Source organism: Bos mutus, chromosome 2 (genome assembly GCF_027580195.1).
Source record: "Bos mutus isolate GX-2022 chromosome 2, NWIPB_WYAK_1.1, whole genome shotgun sequence".
In the NCBI taxonomy this organism is placed as follows: Eukaryota; Metazoa; Chordata; class Mammalia; order Artiodactyla; family Bovidae; genus Bos; species Bos mutus.
In genome coordinates, this window is record NC_091618.1 from 39,132,273 (window position 1) to 39,160,145 (window position 27,873).

At 39.1% G+C, this 27,873-nt stretch overlaps 1 protein-coding gene across 1 annotated transcript in view; it reads right to left on the minus strand.

Annotated features, from left to right (window-relative positions):
- Positions 1 to 27,873, minus strand: part of PTH2R (parathyroid hormone 2 receptor) — an 84,610-nt gene that overhangs the window by 29,403 nt on the left and 27,334 nt on the right. The window contains exons 5-9 of the mRNA XM_005888978.3: positions 26,442 to 26,539; positions 25,356 to 25,545; positions 24,271 to 24,424; positions 19,614 to 19,674; positions 11,669 to 11,735 (exon numbers count right to left, since the gene is read on the minus strand). Coding sequence (XP_005889040.2) covers positions 11,669 to 11,735; positions 19,614 to 19,674; positions 24,271 to 24,424; positions 25,356 to 25,545; positions 26,442 to 26,539 — 570 coding nt within the window. The remainder of the gene's footprint in view (positions 1 to 11,668; positions 11,736 to 19,613; positions 19,675 to 24,270; positions 24,425 to 25,355; positions 25,546 to 26,441; positions 26,540 to 27,873) is intronic.

The following is a 27,873-nucleotide window of genomic DNA, read 5'->3' on the forward strand; positions in this document are numbered from 1 at the left end:
TCCCAGCATCAGGGTCTTTTCCAATGAGTCAACTCTTCACATGAGGTGGCCAAAGTATCGGAGTTTCAGCTTCAGCATCAGTCCTTCCAATGAACACCCAGGACTGATCTCCTTTAGGATGGACTGGTTGGATCTCCTTGCAGTCCAAGGGACTCTCAAGAATTTTCTCCGACACCACAGTTCAAAAGCAACTGAGCTCTCAGGGAAGCCCAAAAGAGAACTCCAAGGAATTCAACAAGAGCATTCCTTGGAGGGATTTCCCAGGCAAGAATACTGAAGTGGGTTTCTATGTCCTTCTCCACGGGATCTTCCCGACCCTGGGATTGAACCTGGGTCTCCCGCATTGCAGACAGACTCTTTATTGACTGAGCCACCACAGAAGTCCTGTAGCACACAGAATAAGCCAGTAGCACACAGAATACATTTTATGGAAATGTGGCTTTAAAATAATGCAAATATAAACATTAGATTCTCTCTCAATTACGGTTTTAAAGATTTATTCAAAGTGAACCACAGATGAATTTCAAATTCAAAATTTCAGCCATGAAACCTGTGGTTCCATAGGCCATCTCAAAGACTGCTCCTTGAATCACCTTTGCCAGAATCATTCTCCCCACTCCTTCTGCTCTCCCATCCTTACTAGGACAGCTCATTCTCAGGCTTCAGCCTGAATGTCACTTTTTCTCAAAAGCTATTCCTGACACCCCAGTCCCACCCTAGCACTTGTCACATTTAAATCTTATCTCACCCCATGGGCTTCTCAGGTAGTGCAGTGGTAAAGAATCTGCCTCCCAGTGCAGGAGACACAGGCGAGGCAGGTTTAGTCTCTGCCTCGGGAAGACCCCCTGGAGAAGGAAATAGCAACCCACTCCAGTATTCTTGCCTAGAAAATCCCATGGACAGAGGAGTCTGGTGGGCTACAGTCCATGGAGTCACAAAGAGTCAAACATGACTCACTTGCATGCACTAACCCACTATGGTTAAGTTTAAGGAGAAACTGGTGTCTGTTTTCCCACCATCTCATCCCCATTGCTAACACAGCATCTGGAGTGTTCTTGGTCTTAACCAAGATTTGTTAAATGACTGAATGAAATGCGCATTCTCTAAACCCTACTTATATTGAGGTAAATTAGCACATCCACTTCAGTGTAGAATTTTCACCTCTAAATGTCTATCACAAAAGATTTTAGTAGAGAAAGAAGTCAAATTTATGTACAAGAAAGTCCACTGTTTTAAAATATCTCTAAAGATATCTGAAACTGAAACTGTTAGTCACTCAGTCCTGTCCAACTCTTTGTAACCCCATGGACTGTAGCCCACCAGACTCTTTTGTCCATGGGGTTCTCCGGGCAAGATTACTGGAGTTGGCTGTCATTTCCTTCTCCAGGGGATCCCGACCCAGGGATCAAACCCGGGTCTCCTGCATTGCAGGCAGATTCTTCACTGTCTGAGCTAAAGAATCTGTAAAGCTATCTATTTACACTTAAAATTTTCATCAGTGCTTTTGGATATGTAATGGGAAGGGTTCTCTTTCTCCCCATTCCTGATCTTTCCTTCCAGGGAAGATAGCTCAAATGATGTGCACTTCTGTTCTCCCCACTCCACCTTACTGTCTCCATCCCTGGAGAAGATGGACTAAAGTATTTGATGAGTGAATGCAGGAAGAATACTAAATCTGTTTAATTCAACTCATCCTTCTTTACTTTGGCAGCTTGCAGTGAGCAGACTTGCTCTGCAGCATCTCAGCATCTCAACATCCTGTGCCTGAGTGGGCAGATGCTGCCTAACTACGGGCTTCTTCAACAGGCCCACTGCAAGGAGAGATGGAAGATCACCCCAGACTCCAGCAGCTCTAAGGATTTTGCTTTGGTTCTCTCTCTCCTCCTTTGTTTTATATCTCGACTTGTTTGGAATCTGAGCAGCAAAGAGGGATGCTATGTACTAGCTGTCCTCAGACATTCTCTGAACACATCACATCTCACCCCATATATTGGTTTCTTTTTCAGTATCATGAACATAGGAAATGTGTCTGCTTTGTTTATATGTACATCAATTCTAAATATTGAACATTTAATGATAGATAATAAACTCCTTAATCTTTATCAATTATTATCATTTGATTATCTTTATAACAGGCATGATGATAAAGTATTTAACTCAATTCTTATCAGTTGGAATTCAATTTGTAACTTATGGGTAAATGCTTGAGCTTTAATTTCACTTGAAGTTCTATATTTGACTTATTTATAAGAGGAAAGGGATTATGGAGCAGAGATTTTCCTCTAGGGAAAAAAAAAAACAATTTTGTATTTGCAACTCCATCAAAGATTAGAAATTAAATTTCATTCACTTTACTTTAAATTCCTTCCTTATCAGTCATTCCTCTCACCCTCCCCTCTTGTTCTTCATCACTGAGCTTTCTTTAATAACCACTGGGCGGAAATGAATCACTGACTCAACAGCAGCTGAGGTGCTTGTACTCTGCTTGTCCCCTTCTTTTTATATTTCATAAAGTGCACTGGGTATTATTTTTTTTAACTCATCACTGTAAAATTTTTCTTAAAGGAATTAGTAAAAGTACCATCTTATTCCATTTGCTGGCATTCCCTGAAATATCCTTTGACGGGTACATGAACAAAACATGTATAAGAAAAAAATGAAAGTCTGGAGCCTCTCCATTTAATGCACTCTAAATAGCATGCAGTCTCTTCAAGAGCCACTACTTAGTCATTCAAATTAGATCATTACTCATAGGATGAGCAAGCCCATGACAAACATCACAAACTACTTGTTGACCAGAGATTAGTCCTTAGCTTGGGTACACAATGGTGCTGTGATCCATGACAGACATCTAAAAACAAGCAAATATACCAATAACAAAAAGAAAGGGGGGAGAGGAGGGGAGAGAGAGAGAGGGACAGAAGGAAGGAAGGAAGGAACTGTTGCCCTGTAATTTCCTAAAATCCATCAACATGTATAAACCAAACTATACGCTCTCACGGTTATTAATTTTCTGTAGGATTATTTAAAGATCAAAATCTCTGAAATAGTGTTGACAGATTATTATCAGGCAAGAGATCCCCAAAATGCTTTCCAACATGTACATTTTTTTATTTTATGGATTATTTTGGGGGTGTTACCAGGAAATAAACTACTGCTTGTAGAAAAACAAGTACATAAATTCTAGTATCTCAGCAAATGACTAGCCCTGATTTCACATTTCAGTCTCTTTAATAAAAGTTTTGGGTTGCTTTCAGACTGAATTTTGGATTTTCTATTTCACCCTTCCCACATTACTTAGATGTACGTACCATAAGAAAAGTAACTCAAAGAAATTTATACCCGATGAGTATAAAAGCTGTATTGCATGTGTGCTCAGTCATATCTGACTCTTTGCAATTCCATGGACTATAGTCCACAGGTTCCTCTGTCCATGGGATTTTCCAGGCAAGAATACTGCTGCGGTTTGCCATTTCCTACTCGAGGGGATCTTTCAGACCCAGAGACTGAACCTGCATTTCCTGTGTCTCCAGCATTGGCAGGCAGATTCTTTACCACTGAGCCACCTGGGAAGCCCCCAAGTATAAAAGATGTATTATTAAATAGTAACTAAATCAGTAATAATTTTTATCAATGACACTTACCTTTTCTTGGTTCTTTAAAAATAAATAGTTCTTATTGCATTTACATTTTGGTTCTGCTAAGATGAAGCAAAACATTGTACAGAAAAATATTTTGAGAGTTTGTGATGCCTCCAAAGGAATGGATTTATGTGCATGGAAGAGATGGGACTGACTCCTATCAGAAGAAGAAAAAGCCTTGGATTGCTGTCACCCTGCTCATGGTCACCAGCTACTGAAGCACTGATGTCCCTTTGCTGCCCACCCTAGTTTAACACTGTTTATGGTTGTTCCAATTTTAACATAATTCTTTAATGCTTGTATCTTTCTTTGGAAACCTAATGAAGAAAATGACCTCTCACAGAGAAATCTGAGGACCTTCAAAATATCGTAATTGATGCAAGAGTTAATTGGATAGAATTATGTACTTAAAAGTGAATAGTTAATAGTTCTCTTAAACAGATGTCCATGCCTCCAGACTAGTTCATTTAACCCCTGTTCTTGATCTTTCCTTCCAGAGGAGGCAGCTCAACTGATGTACACTTCTGCTCTCCCCACCCCCTTTACTCTCTCCAGCCCTGGAGGTGATGGACTAAAGCATATGATGAGTGAACGTGGGAAGAATACTGAGGTTGCTTGACTCAGCCCATCCTTCTTTATGGAGGGAGCCTGCAGTGAGCAGACTTCCTCTGCAGTTATCTCCAGGGTTAGGAGCATCCTGTGCCTAGACACCATCCCCATTAGGTCAAAGCCCAAATCTAATCTGATCACTAACCTGCTTAAAATCTTCCAAAGTCTCATCACAATTTTAAGGAAAATTCCAGTGTCCTTTTAGCACAGAATACAAGGCCAATCACAAATCAACCTCTCTCCACTTTCAGTCTACTCTCCTGCATTTTCCACAAATGCACCCATCCAGCCAGCAACAGAAAACATGACCTGTCCTTTTATATTTTTAAAATTCCTGATCACATGAAACATAGCTAGTCTTCCACAACTACTGATTACACTTGTCATGTCTTTTGCAGCCACTTCAAATTTAATTGTCAAGGGAATTTGTCTAGTTCAGCATTTTCCAAGTGGCTTAGAGTGCCACCACCATGATTTTGCTATATCAGTGTTATTCATCCACTATCATTTACTTGATACCCTTCTTCAATCTACTTTTATTAAAGTTTAAACATTTACATTTCATATCATTACCATAAATGGAAATCCAGTAGAAGCTGCTATAAGCAAGTGGCAACTGTAAAAATAAATACAATGGGAACAAGTCATGTGAAATTTTATGTAGACTGGGTTGTCTGTCCCCCACCTCTATCCCCCAAAGGAAGATATCACACATAATAGAAGAGTATTAAAGACCAGTACCAAAATGAGACTGTCTCTGAGATACGTTCAGAAGAGTTGGAGAAGGACCAATATTCTTAATACATGATCCAACATTACTTAATAATATTGCATGTATTACTTAATCAGTCCTCTATGTACCAGGGTATGTGCTCTCAATCTGGTAAACACTGGCTGAGCTTAAATTCAATTACCACGAACAGAAGTCTGTGGGCTCTGTAACTATAATGTATTGCCTGAATTTGAGTACTCTTGCCTGGAAAATCCCATGGACGGAGGAGCCTGGTAGGCTGCAGTCCATGGGGTCGCTAAGAGTCGGCCACGACTGAGCAGCTTCACTTTCACTTTTCACTTTCGTGCATTGGAGAAGGAAATGGCAACCCACTCCAGTGTTCTTGCCTGGAGAATCCCAAGGATGGATGAGCCTGGTGGGCTGCCGTCTATGGCGTCACACAGAGTCAGACACAACTGAAGCGACTTAGCAGCAGGAGCAGCAGTCAGCACTTTATAAATGTATCAGTTCAGTTCAGTTCAGTCGCTCAGTCGTGTCCAACTCTTTGTGACCCCCGTGAATCACAGCACACCAGGCCTCCCTGTCCATCAGCAACTCCTGGAGTTCACTCAAACTCATGTCCATTGAGTTGGTGATGCCATCCAACCATCTCATCCTCTGTCATCCCCTTTTCCTCCTGCCCCCAATCCCTCCCAGCATCAGAGTCTTTTCCAATGAGTCAACTCTTCACATGAGGTGGCCAAAGTACTGGAGTTTCAGCTTTAGCATCATTCCCTCCAAATAAATCCCAGGGCCGATCTCCTTCAGAATGGACTGGTTGGATCTCCTTGCAGTCCAAGGGACTCTCAAGAGTCTTCTCCAACACCACAGTTCAAAAGCATCAATTCTTCGGCGCTCTGCCTTCTTCACAGTCCAACTCTCACATCCATACATGACCACAGGAAAAACCATAGCCTTGATTAGACGGACCTTTGTTGGCAAAGTAACAACAGTTTCTAAGCAACAGTTAGAACTGGTAAATGTATAAACCTAAGCTATTAATAGTTACATAACTGCTCTTGGACTCAAACTAAGAATAGTGAAAATCCCAGTCTCAAAGCTGTTTGAGGGTTAAGGAAGAAAAGGTTTTGTGATAAAACCTGAAGCAAAAAAGACCCTAAAATATTCATTCATCAAATAAATAGAAAGTAGATCCAACCAGTCCATCTTAACGGAGATAAGTCCTGGGTGTTCATTAGAAGGACTGATGCTGAAGCTGAAACTCCAATACTTTGGCCACCTCATGCGAAGAGTTGACTCATTGGAAAAGACTCTGATGCTGGGAGGGATTGGGGGCAGGAGGAGAAGGGGACAACAGAGGATGAGATGTCTGGATGGCATCATGCACTCAATGGACATGAGTTTGGGTAAACTCTGGGAGTTGGTGATGGACAGGGAGGCCTGGCATGCTGCAACTCATGGGGTCGCAAAGAGTCAGACATGACTGAGAGACTGAACTGAACTGAACTGAACTGAAGACATTTAACTCAGTCAAGGGACAAAAGAAAAGACTTTTTGTTAAAATGAAATTGAGCAAGGACTCAAAAGACCTTTTGATCACATATTAGAGGATGATGAATATGAGGATGAAGGGATGAAGTCAACTAACACAGGTTGAAGGAAACAAGTAAAAACAAATACCAAAGAATTTCTGTTTTCCTTTTCCCTTCCCATCACTTCATGGGAAATAGATGGGGAAACAGTGGAAACAGTGTCAGACTTTATTTTTTTCAGCTCCAAAATCACTGCAGATGGTGACTGCAGCCATGAAATTAAAAGACACTTACTCCTTGGAAAGAAAGTTATGACCAAACTAGATAGCATATTCAAAAGCAGAGACATTACTTTGCCAACAAAGGTTCATCTAGTCAAGGCTATGGTTTTTCCTGTGGTCATGTATGGATGTGAGAGTTGGACTGTGAAGAAGGCTGAGCACCGAAGAATTGATGCTTTTGAACTGTGGTGTTGGAGAAGACTCTTGAGAGTCCCTTGGACTGCAAGGAGATCCAACCAGTCCATTCTGAAGGAGATCAGCCCTGGGATTTCTTTGGAGGGACTGATGCTAAAGCTGAAACTCTAGTACTTTGGCTACCTCATGTGAAGAGTTGACTCATTGGACAAGACTCTGATGCTGGGAGGGATTGGGGGCAGGAGGAGAAGGGGACGACAGAGGATGAGATGGCTGGATGGCATCACTGACTCGATGGACATGAGTCTGGGTGAACTCCGGGAGTTGGTGATGGACAGGGAGGCCTGGCGTGCTGCGATTCATGGGGTTGCAAAGAGTTGGACACGACTGAGCAACTGAACTGAACTGAACTGAACCTATAAATTCAAGATATGATGAGGACCAAACCTCTCTCCACCCCATATTACTGGCATCTTCAACAACAACTTGTAAATGCTCAAGAGCAAGTCTGCTCAGTTTGCAATCTGTATTTGTCAGTGGTTTTGTTTCCTTTCAGCTATTACAGACTCTCTCCTGGTTGACACCAGGGACAATGTAGGTCCTCATGTATTGGGAGGCAGTGCCCTGCTGGGTCAGGATTTATCACATCTGCCAACTTCACCTTGACCACTTCTAGATGGTGCTGCCCCACCTGTGGCTTCTCCTGCCCTGCAGGCCAAGCATCCTGTTCCTTCTAAGACTGCTCTGGGAGGCCAGGCGCCAAGACAATGCTCCAAGTCCTGCTGTTGATTAGAAAATATTCCTCTCATATTTTAATGCTATGTAGAAAATTTTTTAAATCGTCTTTGAGTCAACATCAAGATGCTGCAAATGAATAATTAGTTATTAGAGACATTTATTTCAGAACGAAAATTACTACTTTCAAACATAATTGTACCACATATGAACAAAACACAGAAAACCACAGTGCTACAGTTTCAGAACTTTCATCCTTGGAAGAAAAGCTATGACAAACCTAGACAGCATATTAAAAAGCAGAGACATTACTTTGCCAACAAACGTCTATCTAGTCAAACTATGGTTTTTTCAGTAGGCATGTACAAATGTGAAAGTTGGACCACAAAGAAGGCTGAGCACCAAAGAACTGATGCTTTTGAACTGTGGTGTTGGAGAAGACTCTTGAGTGTCCCTTGGACTGCAAGGAGATCAATCCAACCAATCCTAAAGGAAATCAGTCCTGAGTATTCTTTGGAAGAAGTGGTGCTGAAGCTGAAGCTCCACTTTAGCCACCTGATGTGAAGAGCTGACTTATTAGAAAAGACCCTGATTCTGGGAAAGATTGAAGGCAGGAGAAGAAGGGGATGACAAAGGATGAGATGGTTGGATTACATCACCGACTCAATGGACAAGAGTTTGAGCAAACTCTGGGAGATGGTGAAGGACAGGGAAGCCTGGCATGCTGCAGTCCATGGGGTCACAAAGAGTTGGACACAACTGAGCAACTGAATAACGACAGTTTTAGATTTCATGAGTCCAAAATCAAGTGGTTTCTTCCAAACTTGTACTTAAGCCTGTAATTATCTCTAAAATTCAATTCTCTTGATATAACTTTAAGTCAGAAACTATAAATTCTCATTCATACTATGTGCAATGCAAGACTAAAAAACAAAATTTTATCCTGAATTTAACATATAAAAAACTATAAATGCAGCCATAAAAACAAAAAGACTGTTTCCCAATAATTTTGAGAAAAAAAATTTCACATGCTTTGGAAATGTAAGTGAAAAAAAACATGGTCCAAAAATGCAGGTTATAGTCTTGGTTTTGTCACATGGGCTGTGTGACCTTTATGTGTGCGGACTTTAGTTTCCTTTTTAAGAAAATAAAAAGATTGTGTGACATGAACCCAAAAGTTCTGCAATTATACTGGCTTTGTGCTCTTATTTCACTTCTTACTTCTTACTGTTTCTGCAGATTATTTACTTTGTACACAGTTTTATTTTTTCAGCAAGTGTTTATGGAGTGGCCACTCCATTTCAGGCAGATTGCTGGACGTTAGAATATAGACATAGAGAAAAATATGGTTCTTATTCACACAAACCTTGCAGTTTAGTGGGCAAGAAAGGCATTCAACAAATAATCCAGAGCATTATACTAGATGATGATCTTGAAGAGGAAAAACCTCACCAGGCTCTGTGGGATATAATACTGCTGCTGCTAAATCGCTTCAGTCACGTCCAACTCTGTACAACCCTATAGACTGCAGCCTGCCAGGCTCCTCTGTCCACAGGATTCTCCAGGCAAGAGTACTGGAGTGGGTTGCCATGCCCTCCTCCAGAGGATCTTCCCAACCCAGGGATTGAACCCAGGTCTCCTACATTGTAGGCAGATTCTTTACCACTGAGCCACCAGGTAAGCCCTCGGGTTATAACAGGTGAACTAATTTAGATGGAGAGCATCAATGACAGGGTCTTCTCTGAACTATCAAGAATGCTGGCTTTTATCATAAGTGTACAGAGCTCACTAGGTAGGGATGCTGGCCCTGATGTTCAAATCTGAGCTCCACCACTTACTAGCTGAGCGACCTTGGGCAGTTTCCTCATTTAGAGTTATTGGTAGGATTAGATCAATGTAAATCAATGTGATCAATGTAAATAAAGTGTATAAAACAGTGCCCAGTGGTGGTAAGCTCTTGGCTATGTATGTTGTTATTATTAGCATCATTTTTCAGACTTCAGAAGAGCTCAGAGGAAGGAGCACTGAACTCCAGGAGCTGAGACCTGGGCTCTAGGAGCATCTCTTCCCATACAGGCTGTTTCTACCATAAAATGAGGAAACCTTAAAAGGAATTGAGATAACCCTGAATTGTAATAAAGAAACAAAAAGGTAGCTTCAGGTGAATAAAAAAAAAATCTGATTTTTGAAATTAAATGGATGTTTTAATATGGGAAAAAGATTTAAGAATTTTTTATTTGTATAATTTTAGTTCTAGAAGATGAAAATGACATCCCACTCAAGGCTCCTTCAGAATTTACTGACTGTACCATCATTTCTGGTTCCCTTTCACCAATGATGAATCTTCTAGAATCTCTGTGATCACCTAGGGGCTTCCCAGGTGGCGCTAGTGGTAAAGAATCCACCTGCCAATGCAGGAGACAGTGGCAGGAGACACAGGTTCCATCCCTGGTCAGGAAGATCCCTTAGAGAAGGGAACAGCAACCCACTCCAGCATTCTTGAAGAGGAAAAGTTAACATTTTACATAACCTCCTGCTCCTTCTGCCTCTGTAACTCAGCTTGCTCCTTGCAAAGTCTGGATCACGTAGGTCACATAGTCTCAGAAAGTGGGAACTTACAATACTAGGAACTGGAGCTTATCTCACTCACCCTTGTCCTACTGTTTGCAAATGCCCAGCCCCTGTAAACCTGCTTAATCATGCCTGTCCGTGTAAAGGTCAGGCATTCCCCTCCCCATCTTGACTGCTGTTCCCACGCTCGAAACCCCTTAGTTTGAATCAGCTTATTAACAGCTAGTGTTGCCCACTATAGTGTGTCCATAAAAACTCTGTAACCCCTTTGTTCGGGGCTCAGAGCTTAGAGTGTTAACTCTCCTTTGGGCCCAACGGCATAATAGACATGTGTTCTCCAACTCTCCAGGTGTAGTGCTTGGTTTCTTGATTATTGGTTTCTGCAACATTCTCACTTGTAAAATCCCTTGGACAGAGGAGCCTGGTGGGCTACAGTCCATGGGGTCACAGAGTCGAATACGACTGAACGACTTTTAACTTCCTCAGTCACAATCACCTGATTTAACTGTTTCACATTGCAATCTAGAAAACTCAGCATATAAACTTCTCATCCACATTGGTGATGTGAGTAAGGTGGCTTAGTGGGTAAAGAACCTGCCTGTCAATGCAAGAGATGTAAGAGATGCACGTTTAATTCCTGGGTTGGGAAGATCCCCTGAAGGAGGGCATGGCAACCCACTCCAGTATTCTTGCCTGGAGAATCCCCATGGACAGAGGAACCTGGCAGGCTACAGTTCATAGGGTCACGAAGAGTCGGACACAACTGAGCAACTGACACACACAAAATCTGTAAACAAACGACAAACCTTCAAATAAAAATCAACTGTAATATACACTTGAAATATTACAGGCAGATAAGGTCCCATGCAATATGATTGCCAACTCTAGTCTTTTTCTTAGTACCTATTAGAGGCTACATATCAGTGTGGAATTCTCTTAACTCCTTTTGGAAAGTATGTCAAATAAAAGCTTTAAGCAATGCTTTATAATAAATCATACTCCCATATTTCCCTCTTGATAATTCCTGTTCTCTTGCTATTCCATCTTGACCTCTCCTCCTGACCTATTACCAGGTGATCAGAACATTGTAAAATAATGGCTGAAAAAAAGAAAGAGTTTAAGGACCTCCCAACTGCTTGAACCTGCAAAAGTTCATAGATATTTTGAAGTCCCAGAATTTTTCCTATGTGCCAGCAGATTAAAGGGAGGGTGTGTGCTTTCTTCATGGATCTCAGTGTCAGCCAGGAATAAGGATCCAGGAATAAGGAATAAGGATTCCCAACCCAGACTTTCTCAACAGCTACTATATAATGTGAGGTTTCCTAAACTTTTATAAACAAAGTGACCAACAGATTTTCTCTGGATTTTAGCAGCAGTTTAATTATCATCTTGTTTTTCTTTTTTTAAAACTATACAGGCCTTTAAACTTACCCCGATAGCAGCTAATATTGGGGCTTGGTAAATCCACTTGATGTCTCCAGCACTAAGTTCCCAGCATCTGAGACATTAAAAAGAACTTCCATGAATAGACTGGCAAAGCAAATAAGAATTTAGTAGCATTTTAAGTTTTACCAAAAACTCCATACCCAGGATTTTGATTAAGAAACAAGTAGACCAAAAAAAAAAAAAAAAGCTCCTAAAACTCTCAGTGGGGAAAAAAATGTAGTGAGTCCTGCTTTCTATACTATTAGCTACCCTTTGGGGATAAGTATTATAAATAGTGGTGTATTATTTTTATAATAAGAGTCAAGTGGCTATGTTTCCAGAGCCACAAAAAATTAGTCTTCTAAATGTGGTACCATTGATTCTTTACTTTTGATATCACTGGAATGAGCCATAACAGTTAAACAGAGTTTAACAGTTGATAGAGAAAGTCCTCCCATTTTCAGAATTTACTCCATTGGCTATAAGACACTGACATTAATACATTCTTATCCACAGACATGCAACATAAAACTAACAATAATGCAAATGATCCTTGTTAATAGGAATGTAGAAGAAAACTGAATACAAATGATTTTTATCCCTAGAAAGGAAAATTAGCTGTTTGGTGAAATGTAAGTGACTAGTGATCTGTGAATATTGACCAGTTTTTACATTTATTTGTAAAATCATTTCAGCGTTCACAGTACTAAATATAAACATGCGATTCTTTTATTTCTCCTTTGAACCAGTTAGCTCACTGGTTACTAAGCTAAGCTTATTGGTTAGCTAACTAATCAGTGAGTCAAAAAATCTCTGACAGGTAGTCATTTCATATTTGCATAACATCATGACTTTTAACTTCTTTTTTTAAGAGTTTTTTTAATAGTATTAATAAAAATGCATTAGTTGTTCAGTCGTATCTGACTCTTTGCAACCCTATGGACTGTGTAGATCACCAGGTTCCTCTGTCCATGGAATTCTCCATGCAAGAATACTGGAGTGGGTTGGCATTTCCTTTTCCAAGGATCTTGGATCTTCCTGACACAGGAGTTGAACCTGGATCTCCTGCATTGCAAGCAAATTCTTTACTGTCTGAGCCACCAGTATATAATTTACCTATTTGCTATACTTATTTTCTGCTTCCTGCTCACTCCAACTAGAATTTAAGTTTAGATAGGCACGGATTGCTGTTGTTTTTGTTTTCTGTTATAAGTGCCTAGATCATACACAGTATTTAGGTAGCCAATAAACATGTTTTGAATTAACTGAATTAAAAGTAAGTTGAACTTCACCCAATCTGGTTTGTGGTAAAGGTCTTACACTAGAATAAATGGAACAGAGTTAAGAAAAACTAGTTCCACTTGAAACTTTAACATAACACTTTAAACAGTTTTTTAAAATTAAAGATACATAAAGCCTTCAGTTTCTCTCTCCTTAGACCTAACATTGATTGTAGCATTAGTAAATAAAATCTTATGAAGAAATTTTAGTGATATAATGATAATTTTTTTATTCTAGATGATAAACTTATATTAAGAAGTTACTTTTAAATTAATTGGATTCATTCTGATATATGGCAAAACCAATAAAATATTGTAAAGTTAAAAAATAAAATATATAAAAAAATAAAATAAAAATAAAAATAATAAATTAATTAACAAATTATGGATAATAAAAGGCTATTTCAACTATTTCTTGAAAGTAAAACATTTTCAGCACACATATAATAACAAAAATTTTAATTTTTATGTAAGCAATACATTCTCAGTCCATTCTGAAGGATATCAGCCCTGGGATTTCTTTGGAAGGAATGATGCTAAAGCTAAAACTCCAATACTTTGGCCACCTCATGCGAAGAGTTGACTCATTGGAAAAGACTCTGATGCTGGGAGGGATTGGGGGCAGGAGGAAAAGGGGACGACAGAGGATGAGATGGCTGGATGGCATCACTGACTTGATGGACGTGAGTCTGAGTGAACTCCGGGAGTTGGTGATGAACAGGGAGGCCTGGCGTGCTGCGATTCATGGGGTCACAAAGAGTCGGACATGACTGAGCGACTGAACTGAACTGAACTGAATATATTCTCATTTCAAAACTCAACCTATATAAAAAGACAGACATTGAGACATTTCAGCCCTCCCCATCTTCCTGTCTATATCCGACCTTGCCCTTCTGCTTACAGGTTAATACCTTTTATTACTTTATTGTGCATGCTTTCAGTATTTTGTTGTGCATAAACAAACACATACAGATACTATAATCTTATTTTCCCCATCTTACAAAAATGCAATGTACACTCTGTTCTGTAACTTGCCTTTTCCTTTTTATAGCATAACTTTAATTTCTTTCCATGTCAGTATTGAGAGAGCTCAGTAGCCCAGCATTTCATTGGAAGGCTAAATCGACCAAACTCCTACACCAAAGTGTAATTCTGATCCAGCCACGCTGAAATCAGCAAAATCAATGGGCTTGAAGACTGAGTCAGAATAGACATCAAACATACGTTACTTGTTTACACAAGTAACTTGCATACGTTACTTGTTTACACAGTGTTGAACACTGCCCAATATCATCTGCATGCACCTATATTCCACATTGTTCAGCCAGACAAGAAAAAGATAGTGTTACGGAATCATGCAAAACATCTATCACACCACCCTAAAAAGGCTTCCTACTGTAAGGAAAGTGGCACGTGTTGTGAAAATATAAATTGAACACTGATTCACTAGCTATGAGACTCTTGGATTTCATAAATTCTCTTTTCAGCTTTGACATTTGGTAATACCTTTATAATCCTCTTTCTTTTTGCCACAATGACATTTCATTGTGGTGTCTCCTAACACACTGGAATTCAATCACACAATTTCAGTGAAGGAGAAAACAGAACAGGCTTTATCTTGAAAGCACAACTCCATCTTGGGCCTGACTGGACTTTGAGCTATATGCCGAGTATCTATGGGAACAATATACCAACTGGAAAACCAGAACCCCGCCCGCCCGAGATGGAAGAGCCCCAGGGCTCAGACCTAGACTCTCGTCTCCTAAAAGAATACCCTAATTATCTGTGTAACTGAATAGAATCATAAATTTTATTATGCTTATTGGGGTATGACCACAGGCCTATTGATAATTGTCCACTGTTAACTACCTAGGCCTAAGGCATATGAATCCCGGGTTATCTTTGACTGTATCTTTCTTTCCCTTTGTTCAGGGTATATAAGGTTTTCACAAGGACTGGTCAGGGTCCTTGGCTAAGAGGAGACTCTGCCTTGGGCCCGCCAGTGTAATAAATTGCACTGCACTATCTGCATTGTCCTTCTGAGAGAGTTTGTTTCCTGGAATGCGTGGCTACAACATCAGCTCTACAAAATCCTCGTACCTGGAAGTAGGTCAAATCAGCTACTTCTAAAAACAAGAAAAACTTGACTTTGATCATTTTCAATGTCGAAGTTTTAAATTTGCCCTTTGATAAGAGGCAACCGAGGTTTCAGATTTTTTTTTTAAGGAAATGCTGTTGATTCTTGCTTATCATTAATTATTCAATGACCCAGCTCACACTGTGTTTGTCAACATGGCCAAGAAATTACTCTCTGTTCAGATTTTTTAAAATAAATTTTAACACCCTCGGAAATGCAGGAATAAATGTCAGTAAATATGTAACTCTGAATGGTAGAGCATAAAACACAGTTGTCTTGAATAGTAGAGCATAGACAGGAAAGTAGGTCCTTCAGCCAAGCTGGGAGCAGGAAATGTATTGTCTCCCAAAAGGACCCAGTATTGGCATACTGTATTATCTCCAACACTCACACTCTGATAAGAGAAGAGGAAGTGAAGTAACCTTAAAGCCATGCAGATTTCCCAGAAATGACAGAGTGTAACATTTCTTGGTCCTTTTTACTGCAAGCCTTAATGTTCCTACTGGCATCTCTTATCTCCTTTGAGTGAGCAGGGAGACAGTAATAAAGTATCTCATAAGGTGTTTTTGCTTTTGTAAGTTAAAAAGAAAGAGAAAATTATTCACTCTTTAAGTCATTTGTCCAATCTAAACTGCAGGAAATTTCCTAAAGGAAATCAACCCTGAATATTCATTGGAAGGATTGATGCTGAAACTGAACCTCCAATACTTTGGCCACCTAATTGATGTGAAGAGCTGACTCATTGGAAAAGACCCTGATGCTGGGAAAGATTGAAGGCAGGAGGAGAAGGGGACAACAAAGAACAAGATGGTTGGATGGCATCACCAACTCAATGGATATGAGTTTGAGCAAGCTCTGGGAGATGGTGAAAGACAGAGAAGCCTGGCATGCTGCAGTCGCAAGGTGCCGGACATGACTGAGTGACGGAACAACAAACTACAGGCCTCAGTTATCTTACCCTACGTTAGTCAACACTTCACTAGAACTTTAGAACTGGAAGAAACTTTTTGTATATTCAATAGTTTAAAGTACCGTCTAAAACTGGGTCTTATCTGCTTATTTCTAAATGTCCAAGATACAGAGAAAATAAGAGTTCTAGCTTTGAAAGTCCAGATCAGAAAAAGATAAATCTCAAGTGTAAGAGACATGAACCAGGACCCCACCTGGCCTTTGGAGATGCTCCCAGTCTGCTCTCTCTACCTGAACTTTGTGACATGACACAATACGTAGGTCAGATGACACTCAAGAAACCCAAGAATCTTTTTATCTTAGACAAGCTGAATTTCATGAGAAATCAAATCAGGCAATTATGAAATTATGCCATGAATGTGGTAACACAGTTTTATTTTCTACGCAAAATAAATGTAAAATGACCTCTTAACCCAATTATCACACTCAGATCAGAGCACTACAGAATTCAAGATTTTAATCTAAGGTAAGGTAGGAATAAATATGCTATGCAGAGGAGTCATATGATCTAACTTATAGTTAATATTTTTACATTAATTCGTCTGTTTTAGAGCAATATTTAGCATCAGCTGTAGTTTTGCAAGTATCATGTACCTAATGGATTTTTTCTAAAAATAATAAACTCATAGTTCCTATTTGTTCAGCAAAATAATTATGATTATTAATAACTTAATACCTAGTTTATAATTTTTAAGAAAAAGCGCAAGATAACTAAGGAAACTACCTATTTAATTCAATATATAATGCACTATAAATATATTTGCTTTCTTTCCATGCTCAAGGCCTGGAAGAGCTACGGAATGGATGAATGAGTCGAAGTGCTCCAGGATATGTATAGGCAATCAGGTCTCATTCTATTCATCTCTCACAAGAGAGGATTGGACCAAACAATGCTTTTGGTTCTACCCTCTCTAAAATTCCAAATCTGAGTGATTTGGTTACATATCTCAGGGTAAAATTATTTAGCACCTCTTTACTGACTCAACCTCCCTCTCTCATTCAAGAAATCAAATAGCAAGGCTGCAGGGTTTTTTTGAGATTTCCAATATTGCTGTGTAACTATAACAATAATGGTAACAATGTAGATAACATTAACCCTCATGTGTGTGTTAAGTCACTTCAGTCACGTCCAACTCTTTGTGGCCCCGTGGACTCTGCCAGGGTCTACCCTGCCAGGCTCTTCTGTCCATGCAATTTGCCAGGCAAGAATATTGGAGTAGACTAACATTTCCTTCTCCAGGGGATCTTTCCAACCCAGGGATCAAACCCCAGGTCTCCTGCATTTGGCAGGCTGGTTCTTTTCCACTATCGCCACCTGGGAAGCCCTCGTTAACCCCCAAGTGTCAGCAAATCCAAATAGCAAAAAGAGATAAAGGTAAGTAAAAATGAAACCCTGCAGGATCCTTCTGTGTATAAGCCCCTCCACATTTCCACTTCTTATTTGGGAAAAAGCTTTAGCCTTGTGAAATGAAAATATCTCCTGCCATATCAATAAACAAGAAATGTCACAGCCTTCAGCAATTTCTGGCCTCCAAATGTGAATGAGGGTTCCCAAAACTGTGATCCAACAGATGCTGCCACTTCCCCCCTCTCCCTCGCCGAGGTAAATGCTGAGGAACTAGGGGAAGGGATGCAAGAAACAGCCATCTGCCACTCCTAAAGTTGAACAAGGAAATAGGATTTGGCACCAGAGAGCTGAGCTGCATATGAGAAGAATGAATTCAGTGAGCCCAGAGGCTTGCACCTTCCCATACATAGAATGCTAAATTCCTTAACTTAATATCTAATCTTTGATGTTCAGACTGCTTACTCCCTTTGTTGCAAGCTTGTATATAGCCTAACTCCCCCTCCTGCCTCCTTGGAGCAGTTTTCTCAGAGCTACTGAGATACGGTCTCCCGGGCTCTGAGTCCAAAACATGTACACCAAACAAAATAATTCTACTTTCAGGTTGTGACTATATTTTTTAGTCGACAGTTTTCAAGGGCTTCCCCAAGTTTTGAAGAGCAGACTCAGTTACTAATTAGGAAAGTGAGAAAATGCAGAAACAAAGGAAAAGCAGTCAAGCAAGAAAAGTAGTAACAACATGAACGACAGAGTTCCATGACTCCTAGTTTCTCCTAAAGAAAGATAGATAATGATCTAATGCATAACTTTGCACTGTTCTGCAGAAATTAAGCACCAGCCCAGTGGATGTTGACTACATGCTGACTACAAGCATGTCGACCCCGGGCTGGTTAAAACCAGAAGACTGGTAATCAAGATTCCTAAAACATCACCATTACCTAACCACTAACCAGTATCCATGACATCATCTTGCTGTGTGCTCATAAAACGTTTACTTTATGTACACGCAGAGAAGGCACCCTCTGGTTTCTCTTCTCACAAAGACACTAATCCTGTTATATCAGAATCCTACCCTCAGGACTTCATTTAACCTTAATTACCTTCTTAAGGGTACTATCTCCAAATACAGCCACATTGGGGGTTGGGGTTTCCCACATGTGAATTTGGGGGAGATACATTCAGTCCAAGCAATAAGTTTGACAGTGAAAGCAAAAAGCAGGGACTGAATACTTCTCTATGTTCTCCTTTCCTTTCTTTGACTCATCATCACTAAAAATAGAAATAATATGAAGCAATGAATGTTTCAGCATCCATGCGTCATGTAGCATCAAAAGAGAAACAGGCAACTGGGAGGCTAGTGATTCCCTAGGATGGATTCCACTTCTAATGTGCACTTGTTTATCATTTTAATATATTTATCTATGCTATGCAAGACAAGAAAACAAAGAGGTGGATTAAACCTATACTTGACATCACATATATGTAAGTAGTAAGTAGAACACGTGTGTGTTAAGCATAGGTACTAGATACTTCGGGCAACTGAGCACTAAATATCCAGTTCACCAAATATATGAGACACAAAGTATCCCTTGATACACAGGAAGTCCTTGATATTCTTGATGTCTTAAGCACCAACAGGTGGAACTCATGGCCACATATCCTTTGCCCAAAGAACGCAAATAAAACCTAGGACTGCTGAGTAGCCTACATGGCAAGTTAGAACCATGGCCACATAAACTTGCCCTTACATCTCTCTGAGACAGCAAGTGTGTGTCCCTGGCCCAGGGCACCTTCTGTCTGTGGGTTTCCTTGCTGCAACCTTATTTCTGGCCCTCGTAACTGATGAGTGGGGAATGCTGATGTGGTGGAGAGTAAGAGAAAGGAGATATGAATATTGCATATTCATATATTAGTTAGTACAGTCCTTTCACCTGTGTGCACGACATCCTAAGTATGTTAACTAACCCATCTCTTTCCCCCAGCTTCTTATGGTATGTTTCAAATTGATTTCATAAACCATGGCGGTCAAGCATCCCAACTGGGTCTGTGAGTCCTTCTGTCTCATGACTCTGGAATGGATAGCTGGCTGGTAATATATGAGAGGCTATAGGGTAGTCCCTAAAGGGCAACGTCATCAAGAACAGCCGCAAGTGCGAACTCCAAGGAAGCCAGACTTGAGAAAATCTGAGGCTTTTGCTTTACCTCTTCCTTTTCACCCACCTCGCATCAGCCAGAGTTGCTCGTGCTACAGCCCAGACTGTCACAAAAGCCGCTGGGAACCCTGCAATCAGAAAAGGATTCAGAGACAATATTTGTTTCAGGATTAAGGTATCTTTTTCTTATATTCATCACATAAAAATATACTATTAAAAGGTGAGAGAAAAATTGGACATGAAAAATGTTACTATGTGAACAAGAAAATTCCACTTAATTTTCACCTTGTCCTTTTGAGAAGAGAGCTGGTACATTGATGTTATTTGTTCCCAAAAGTCTGAAGAAGAAGATTGGCCCTATTTTCATTTGAGGGGTATAAGGTTAAGCTATGTAAGGAGGGGACTGAAGTTCCTGAAGTCAAAGGCAGGCAGTGGTCGGTGCATATAACTTTACCTCTTGCCACTCCAACAGCCGTATGCTTTCCAAGAAGCGTGAAGCAACAAAGAGGGTCTCATGAGAAGTGACAGGAAGGCTATTGTTTTTAAAAATTCGAATTTTCTCATTCTAAAGGTGGAAGGCATAGAGAGGCTACACTGAAAGTTACAAAATTAGGATGTTTTGATCAGTTTATCCTCTTCCTTTTTGTTCATATTGGCTCCAGACAGAAGCATTTGCAGGTACTGAAAACTTACCAAAGAATGGTGCTATGTTAGCTTGATGATTTGAGCATGACATATTTGTCTTTCATAAATAATAATCACCTATGAGCTTGCAACATCAAATCTATTAATTACACTGACTTTCTATGAGTCTTTGCTTCCAGTAAAGATGGACTGTTCAGTTCATGCTATATTCAGTTAGACTCTGACATCATGAAAAAAACACAAACCATACTTTTATAGAACTCTGCAATAGAAGATCAAAGGATTTAATGGATATGTGGCCTTTTAGAAAGAAGTTTTAAAAAAAGGAAAGAGAGGCCACAGGAAGTACCATACAAAGAGAGAAAAAAATTTAACTCAGAACACTTTTAACACAATATTTTTTACCTTTTAAAAAACACATTTGTAATTTTTCAGATATCTTTTATAAGCAAAGGAACATAAAAATAGATGTAGATAAAAAATTTCAGAAAAATTAAAATAAGGTTATATCCTACGGTAGGGAATTTCTTTGGTTTTCTTAGTGATCTAGTTGAATTTAACCTCAGTCTGCCTGTGTGGCTATTTAATTTTATAACTCTATATTCCAGTTTTATTTATTGTTTTTATATAACTCCCTCTTTTAAAAAATCTGTTCAAATTCTATGTTTTAGGAAATTTTTGTCAAAATGAAAGTGAAAGTGTTAGTCCCTCAGTCACATCCTACTCTTTGGGACCCCATGGACTGTAGCCTGCCAGGCTTCTCTGTCCATGGAACTCTTCCAGGCAAGAATACTGGCATAAACTGCCATTCCCTTCTCCAGGGAATGTTTGTGACCAGGGATTGAACCCCCAATCTCCTGCACTGCAGGCAGATTCTTTACCATCTGAGCCACCAGGGAAGCTCAGTGTGCTGTGCTGTGCTTAGCTGTGTCTGACTCTTTGAGACCCCGTGGACTGTAGCTCACCAGGCTCCTCTGCCCATGGGGATTCTCCAGGCAAGAATACTAGAGTGGGTTGCCATGCCCTCCTCCAGAGGATCTTCCCAACCCAGGAATTGAACCAGGGTCTCCTGCATTGCAGGCAGATTCTTTACCAGCTGAGCTACTAGGGAAGCCCAAAAGTTAAGTGCTTTTATATGATAATACATACATTCTGGCATCTCATCTGACAGGTGAAAATTAAGAATGGCTGCTAATACAGAGGTAAATTACCACATTCAATAAGGATAAATAAGCAAGATTGAAGCCTTTTTTTCTATCTTGTACATTATAACTTTAGGCTCCCTAAAGGTAGGTAAATGGGCTTCCCTGGTGGCTCAGAGGTTAAAGCGTCTGCCTGCAATGTGGGAGACCCAGGTTTGATCCCTGGGTCGGGAAGATCCCCTGGAGAAGGAAATGCCAACCCATTCCAGTATTCTTGCCTGGAGAGTCCCATGGATGGAGGAGCCTGGTAGACACAGTCCACAGGGTTGTAGAGTCTGACACAACTGAGCGACTTCACTTCACTCACTTGGTAGGTAAACACTCAGCACTTTATTACTCACACTGTAATGATGTGTGGAGCTGTATTTATTTACATTGATTTTGCTGGTTCTTAATAATAAATTGGCAAGGAAGGAAATTACCATCTAAAGAAGAACATATGCTGTATCTGCCTTTGTAAATTGAAGACTGATATTTAAAATGACTGTTTTTGTACATCTTTATCACAAAACAAGATGTACAGAGAAGCAAAAGCAAATTCTAATGATAATTATGTTTCTATTCTTTCAACCAATCATAGCCTTAATTTTTCCTATTCCTGACTCAGTTTTCTCATAAATAAGGCACCTTATTCTTGGCTCCAACTGCACATTTTAAAATTGCATTTAATTCTATATTTAAGAAAAGAAAAGAAAGAAAAGAAAGCAAAGTCACTCAGTTATGTCCGACTCTTTGCAACCCCATGGACTGTAGCCTACCAGGCTCCTCAGTCCATGGAATTTTCCAGGCAAGAGTACTGGAGTGGGTTGCCATTTCCTTCTCCAGGGGATCTTCCTGACCCAGGGATCAAATCCAGGTCTCCCACATTGCAGGCAGACGCTTTACCATCTGAGCCACCAGAAGGGTCAGTCAAAAGTACAAACTTCCACTAATAAGCACAACAAAAGGTACAAACTTCCGGAAATAAGATAAATAAGTACTAGAGACGTAATATACAACATAGAAAAAGATTAGTTGTTACTGTTTTAAATTGTGGTTAATTAAGTGAGCATAATATTGCATGTAATATGATTTATAAAAGTGAGCTTTCACGTAAATCCTACTTGCTTTCATGCACGTTATTAAACCATTCAATGAAATGACGATTTCAAGTTGTGATGGTTATCTTCTATAGTTGTCACTCCTATGCCAAAATGTTTCTGGGGAAATTAACACAAGTTGTAAGGAAGGTAAGAAACTAAGACCTGTATAGAAGCTCACTGGAATCCTAACTACTTTTTTTTTTTCAATTTTTCATAGAAAGATTTGAAAACTAGTTTCCTGGGTTTCAGAGCTTCCCTGGTGGCTCAAATGGTAAAGAATCTGCCTGCGATGTAGGACAAGCTAGAGACTCGGGTTTAATCCCTGGGTCAGAAAGATTCTCTGGAGAAGGGAATGGCAACCCACTCCAGTATTCTTGAAAATCCCATTAAGAGAACAGCCTGGTGGGCTACAGTTCATGGGGTTGCAAAGAGCTGGACACAACTAGAGCCACTAACACTTCCTGGGTTTCAGTGAGACAAACCCCTGACTTTATGAAGCAACAGACTGAGTGATACAGCCCAAATAAGATTTGATAGAGGACTGAGCAGCTGACTATCAAACCAATTCGTAAATAAAGAAAAAACAAGTTTATTAATTACTAGTGTGATCAGTGTCATAGCAAGCCAAAAAATAAAATCAAACTCAAAGTCACTGTTGAATTTTCTATCAACTTTATAAACTTCTTTTGAGTTTATAATTGAGAGAATTACCAAAGTACCTCCCCAAAATATTAAATGTATCTTTTTTTATTTTAGTAACTGGTAGTCAAAGATAAGGGGACAGCTTAAAACCAAACTTTTTTCAGAAATAAAATTTTATTCACAACAATTAGAATTTCATAATAAATAAAGAGTAACAGTAAATTGACCCTTTGTCTTCTTCAAGGTTGTTAAGTAACAGGAAATTCAATATCCCTTACTTTACATTTTTAAATGTTAAGACAATGTTAAGGCAAAACAGGCAAAAAAAACTTTCTTATTTTAGAGGGGAAAAAAAACCTTCAAAGTTAATCTTGAGCCACTTAGTTAATTTTTTCCCTTTGCTGACCACCTGTTCATTTACAAATTAAAATAACAATTGTTAATCTTGAGACTTCTTAATTTTAACCACATATGAGTTTTAATTTCTCTTAAACTATAACAAACAAACAACACTTTTTCTCCATATCACATTGAGTTAGTTCCTGGTTCAATAATCCCTCTAGGACTGAAAAGGCATTTTGGAATGTGAGTTGAATCTTTTTTTTTTAATTACTTATGCCAAAAGTCATTCTAACTATTTCCTCCCAAAAGACATGGTAAGTCTACATAATTAGCTTGTAATTTGTAGTGTTAAATACAGCCAAGATGGTTCTATAAATTCCTTTCTGTCATTCTCATCATATGATCTAGAATTATAAATCAAAGATGCATCATTATGGATTAGAAATTTAAAAATCAAAATTTGTAGAATGGAATTACAGTTAAATCAAGACACTGGCATAAGACATGATGAGCACAGCAGTTCTAAATGTGTAAGGCAAGCAAGGTATTTCCCCCAAAGAATCCTCTCAAGAATCTAGTCTAAGAACAGTAACCCTAAGTTAAACGTGAAAAGTTTGTTACCACTGGGAGAATCATAGACTTGATTTTAACGATCTTCCTCAATAAATAATTAAAGAGAAAGGAAAGATAAAGATGGGGTGGGGAGAGATTATTCCAGGAAAAGAGCTGAAAGAATGCTGATGACAGGCATGACACAAAGCCCTGAAATCCATAATCCACTTGAAAAGGAAAGGAGACAGAAATGCCTTACCCCAGCCTATCAAGGTGAAGCCCCACAGGTACTTGGTGTCCGAAAAGAATGCCACAAAGATTAAACTATGCAGATAGAGACCTTCCACCAAAATCCAATAGTAGTTTGTAGCCAAGAAGTAAATAAACATCACAACAGCCATCTTGCACCCAATCTGTTACAAATAAACCAACACGGCACCATATTAGAACTCCTAATCATACTGTTTCCAACATTAGACCACTAAAAAGCAGTTCCTCCATTTCTTTTTTAGAATCTAAAGTCTCTTATACATGGGGAAGCCAAGACTTTTTAAAGAGGCCAGAACAATGTTATTTAAATGTAACATTTTTAAGACTGCTGGCTTGATTTTATTTTCAAAATAAGATTTTTTTTTTCCTTTAGAAGTAACAAGAAATCACCTTTCCTCAATTTATTCAAAAAAGAATACTTGATCATCAGAGAAAATTAGGAAGGTACAGAGAAGAATAAAGAAGAAATTTATCTATCATTCTACCATGAATTTATTTTATTCTGGACTTTGTTATACTCCAAAAAGTTAAATGGCTTACAACACTAAACATTTAATGTGCCTTATGAATCTATGGATTGGCTAGGTGATTCTACTGATCTGGGAGAAGCTCAGGTAATCTTGACTAGATTCACTCATAGAAGTCTACCTTCAACTGGCATACCATCACACCCACTTCATCCTTCATTTTAAACAAGTCACAAAGCCAATGCAGAATTATAATCAGCAGGGACGACAATGAATTACAGGGAAAAGGACAAAGATAACTATGGCATTAATTCATACCATCAAGAAATCAGTCTACTCTACCTAATTTCCAGATATACCACTTCAAGGTGATAATGCTTTCCATTAACTGAATGACTGGGTAATTCTACATACTTAATAACACTAGGATATCTAAGAGCAAAATCAAGTACTATGGAATCTTACACAGGAACAAGTCTTTGGGTCTTTAATAAAGGAAGTAAATCCCCTGGGTTTTTAAATCCCAACCTTCTAGTTTTGCAGGTAGGTTTTGCTTTTACTTTTAGAAGTGGTGAGCCATGTAAGGGGTCATGAGGAAAACACTTACATATTGTGATTTGTCCACAGCAGGCACTTCTATGGAGCTTTGTAGGTCATCCTGCAGTATCAGGGACTGCAGCTCCTTTACTCCTATGTTAGCATGGACCACTCCGTCCTTGACAAAGATGCTTGCAGCTCTCAGCATGAAAGACACAAATAAATGCATGTGGATATAGTTCCTAGTACAATGCAGTCGTCTACGGAGAGAAAATATTTAGTATTTAGATTTGAATAAAATTAGAAATGGAGAAAGAAAATACATAAATGAGCTCAAACTACCCCCAAAAAGAATATAATAAACCTGAACAAAAAGAGCAACAATTGGAGTCAAAAACTAAAATATAATTTTTTGAGAATTAATTTCAAATATACCCTGATCAGCTACCATGTTTATCCAGATTATGCAGTGTTAAATATTATACTACAGTATAGTATTATAATATACCATTACATTATATGTGCGTACATGCTAAGTTGCTTCAGTCATGTTCAACTTTTATGTGATTCCATGGACTGTAGCCCACCAGGCTCTTCTGTACATAGGATTTCCCAGGCTAGAATACTAGAGTGGGTTGCCATTTCCTTCTCTAGGGGATCTTCCCAACCCAGAGATCAAACTCACATCTCCTGCATTGGCAGGCAGATTCTTTACCACTGACCCACCTGAGAAGCCCCTATTTCTTCTTGTATGGTATTGAATCATCTAGAGATTATTTAAGATGAATTTCTGTCCCATGCCACCAAAATCATTTGGAAAAGGTGAAATAAGCCTTCACATCATGAATGAAATTTTTTCTAACTCCTTTGACAATACTCTGCATCATTTAGCAAAAATAGACTGCAATGCAGACACACTGTTTTAATGGTTTAATACCGCATTGAGGCTTTAAGTCTTTAAACAAACAATGAAGAATAACCCTGAATTTTTCATCAAAAAAAACTTATCAAAGTCAAATAATATAACACAAGGTTGAATTCAGAAACGCGTGTTTAGGGAAAGTATCTGGAGGCACAGATTGTGAGAGGTCTGTATCTTTGATGAATAAGAAACAGACCTGCCCCTTCACGGAGGAAGGGATTGAGAATTACTCACCTGAAGTAACCAATGATGAGAATAGCCACAGCCAGGGATGCAAAGGAGACAGAGTATCCAATAGTGTACATGACATAGAGGCGTTCAAAGAACTCTTGCTGCAGGGCAAGAGATTTAATCAGAAAAGCATATTTGATGGAGGTAAATTAAGACCGTGCATTTAAAAGATAGGCAATGTGTTGGCACATTCATATAATATATAGATTATTTTTACGGCCTTCTTTTTACTCCCCAAATTCAAGTCAGGGTTAACATAAAATAATTGGCATTTCTTCTTGCTTTAACTCAATGTTTCAAGATTCACTTCATAGAGTTTTTGCAGTGTTCATTTTAACTAGTTGGAATTGTATATCTAACGTGGTATTTGGAGTAAATAAAACACATTGAAGGATGATTTTAAAACTAGTCAAAAGGATATATCACTTTTGGAATATTATTTCTAGTTTTCTTTCGCTTTTCTACCAAGCTGTATTTTCTATGAAAGCAAACTGTGCAGATTTTAAATGAGCAGTTTGATGGGTTTTGACAAACTGAGTTCTTTGTGCCACTAGCTAGTCAAAAATCCACCCACCATCCACCCCCCAGGTTAACTACTGTTCCAATTTCTGTCATCACAAATTGGCTTTATCTATTCATATACTTCATATATTTCTTGACTCTTCTCAGACTTCTTAGAATTATGTAGTGTACACTGTACACTCCTTTTTGTCAAGACACTGTTATGATATTCACTGATATTATTACATGAATCAACAGTTCATTCCTTTTTCTTCTTTTGTATTTCAAAATGACTATAGATTCAAAAGAAGTAGGAAAAGACAGTACGAAAGGTCCTCTGTACCCCTTCACCAGTATCCTCCAATGCTCGCATCTAATTACACTAAAATACCAAACTAGGAATTTGGCATTGGTACAATTCAGGTGTTTACAGTCTGTGTCATTTTATCTATCACACATGAAAAAATTTTTAAATGTCTCTGCAGTCGAGCTACAGAAATATTCCATCACAACAAAGATCTTCCTCCTGCTGTTCCTTTTACAGTCATACCTACCCTCTTCCTCTCCACCATCCTTATCACCCACCAAACATTAATCTGTTTTCTATCTCTGCAATTCTGTCGTTTCATAAATGGAGAAATGAAATCCTACAGAACATGAACTTTAAATCTGGCTTTTTTCACTCAGAGTAATAACCTCAAGATCCATTCAGGTTGTTACTCATACCAAGTTTGTACTTTTTTATTGCTGCACAGTTTGTGGCAAATGATTAGAATAATTAAGAGAGATAACTAAACTAGGGCTTTCCAGGTGGCGCGAGCTGTAGAGAACCTGCCTGCCAATGCAGGAGACATAAGAGACACAGGTTCACTCCTTGGGTCAGCAAGATCCCCTGGAGGAGGGCATGGCAACCCACTCCAGTATTCTCGCCTGG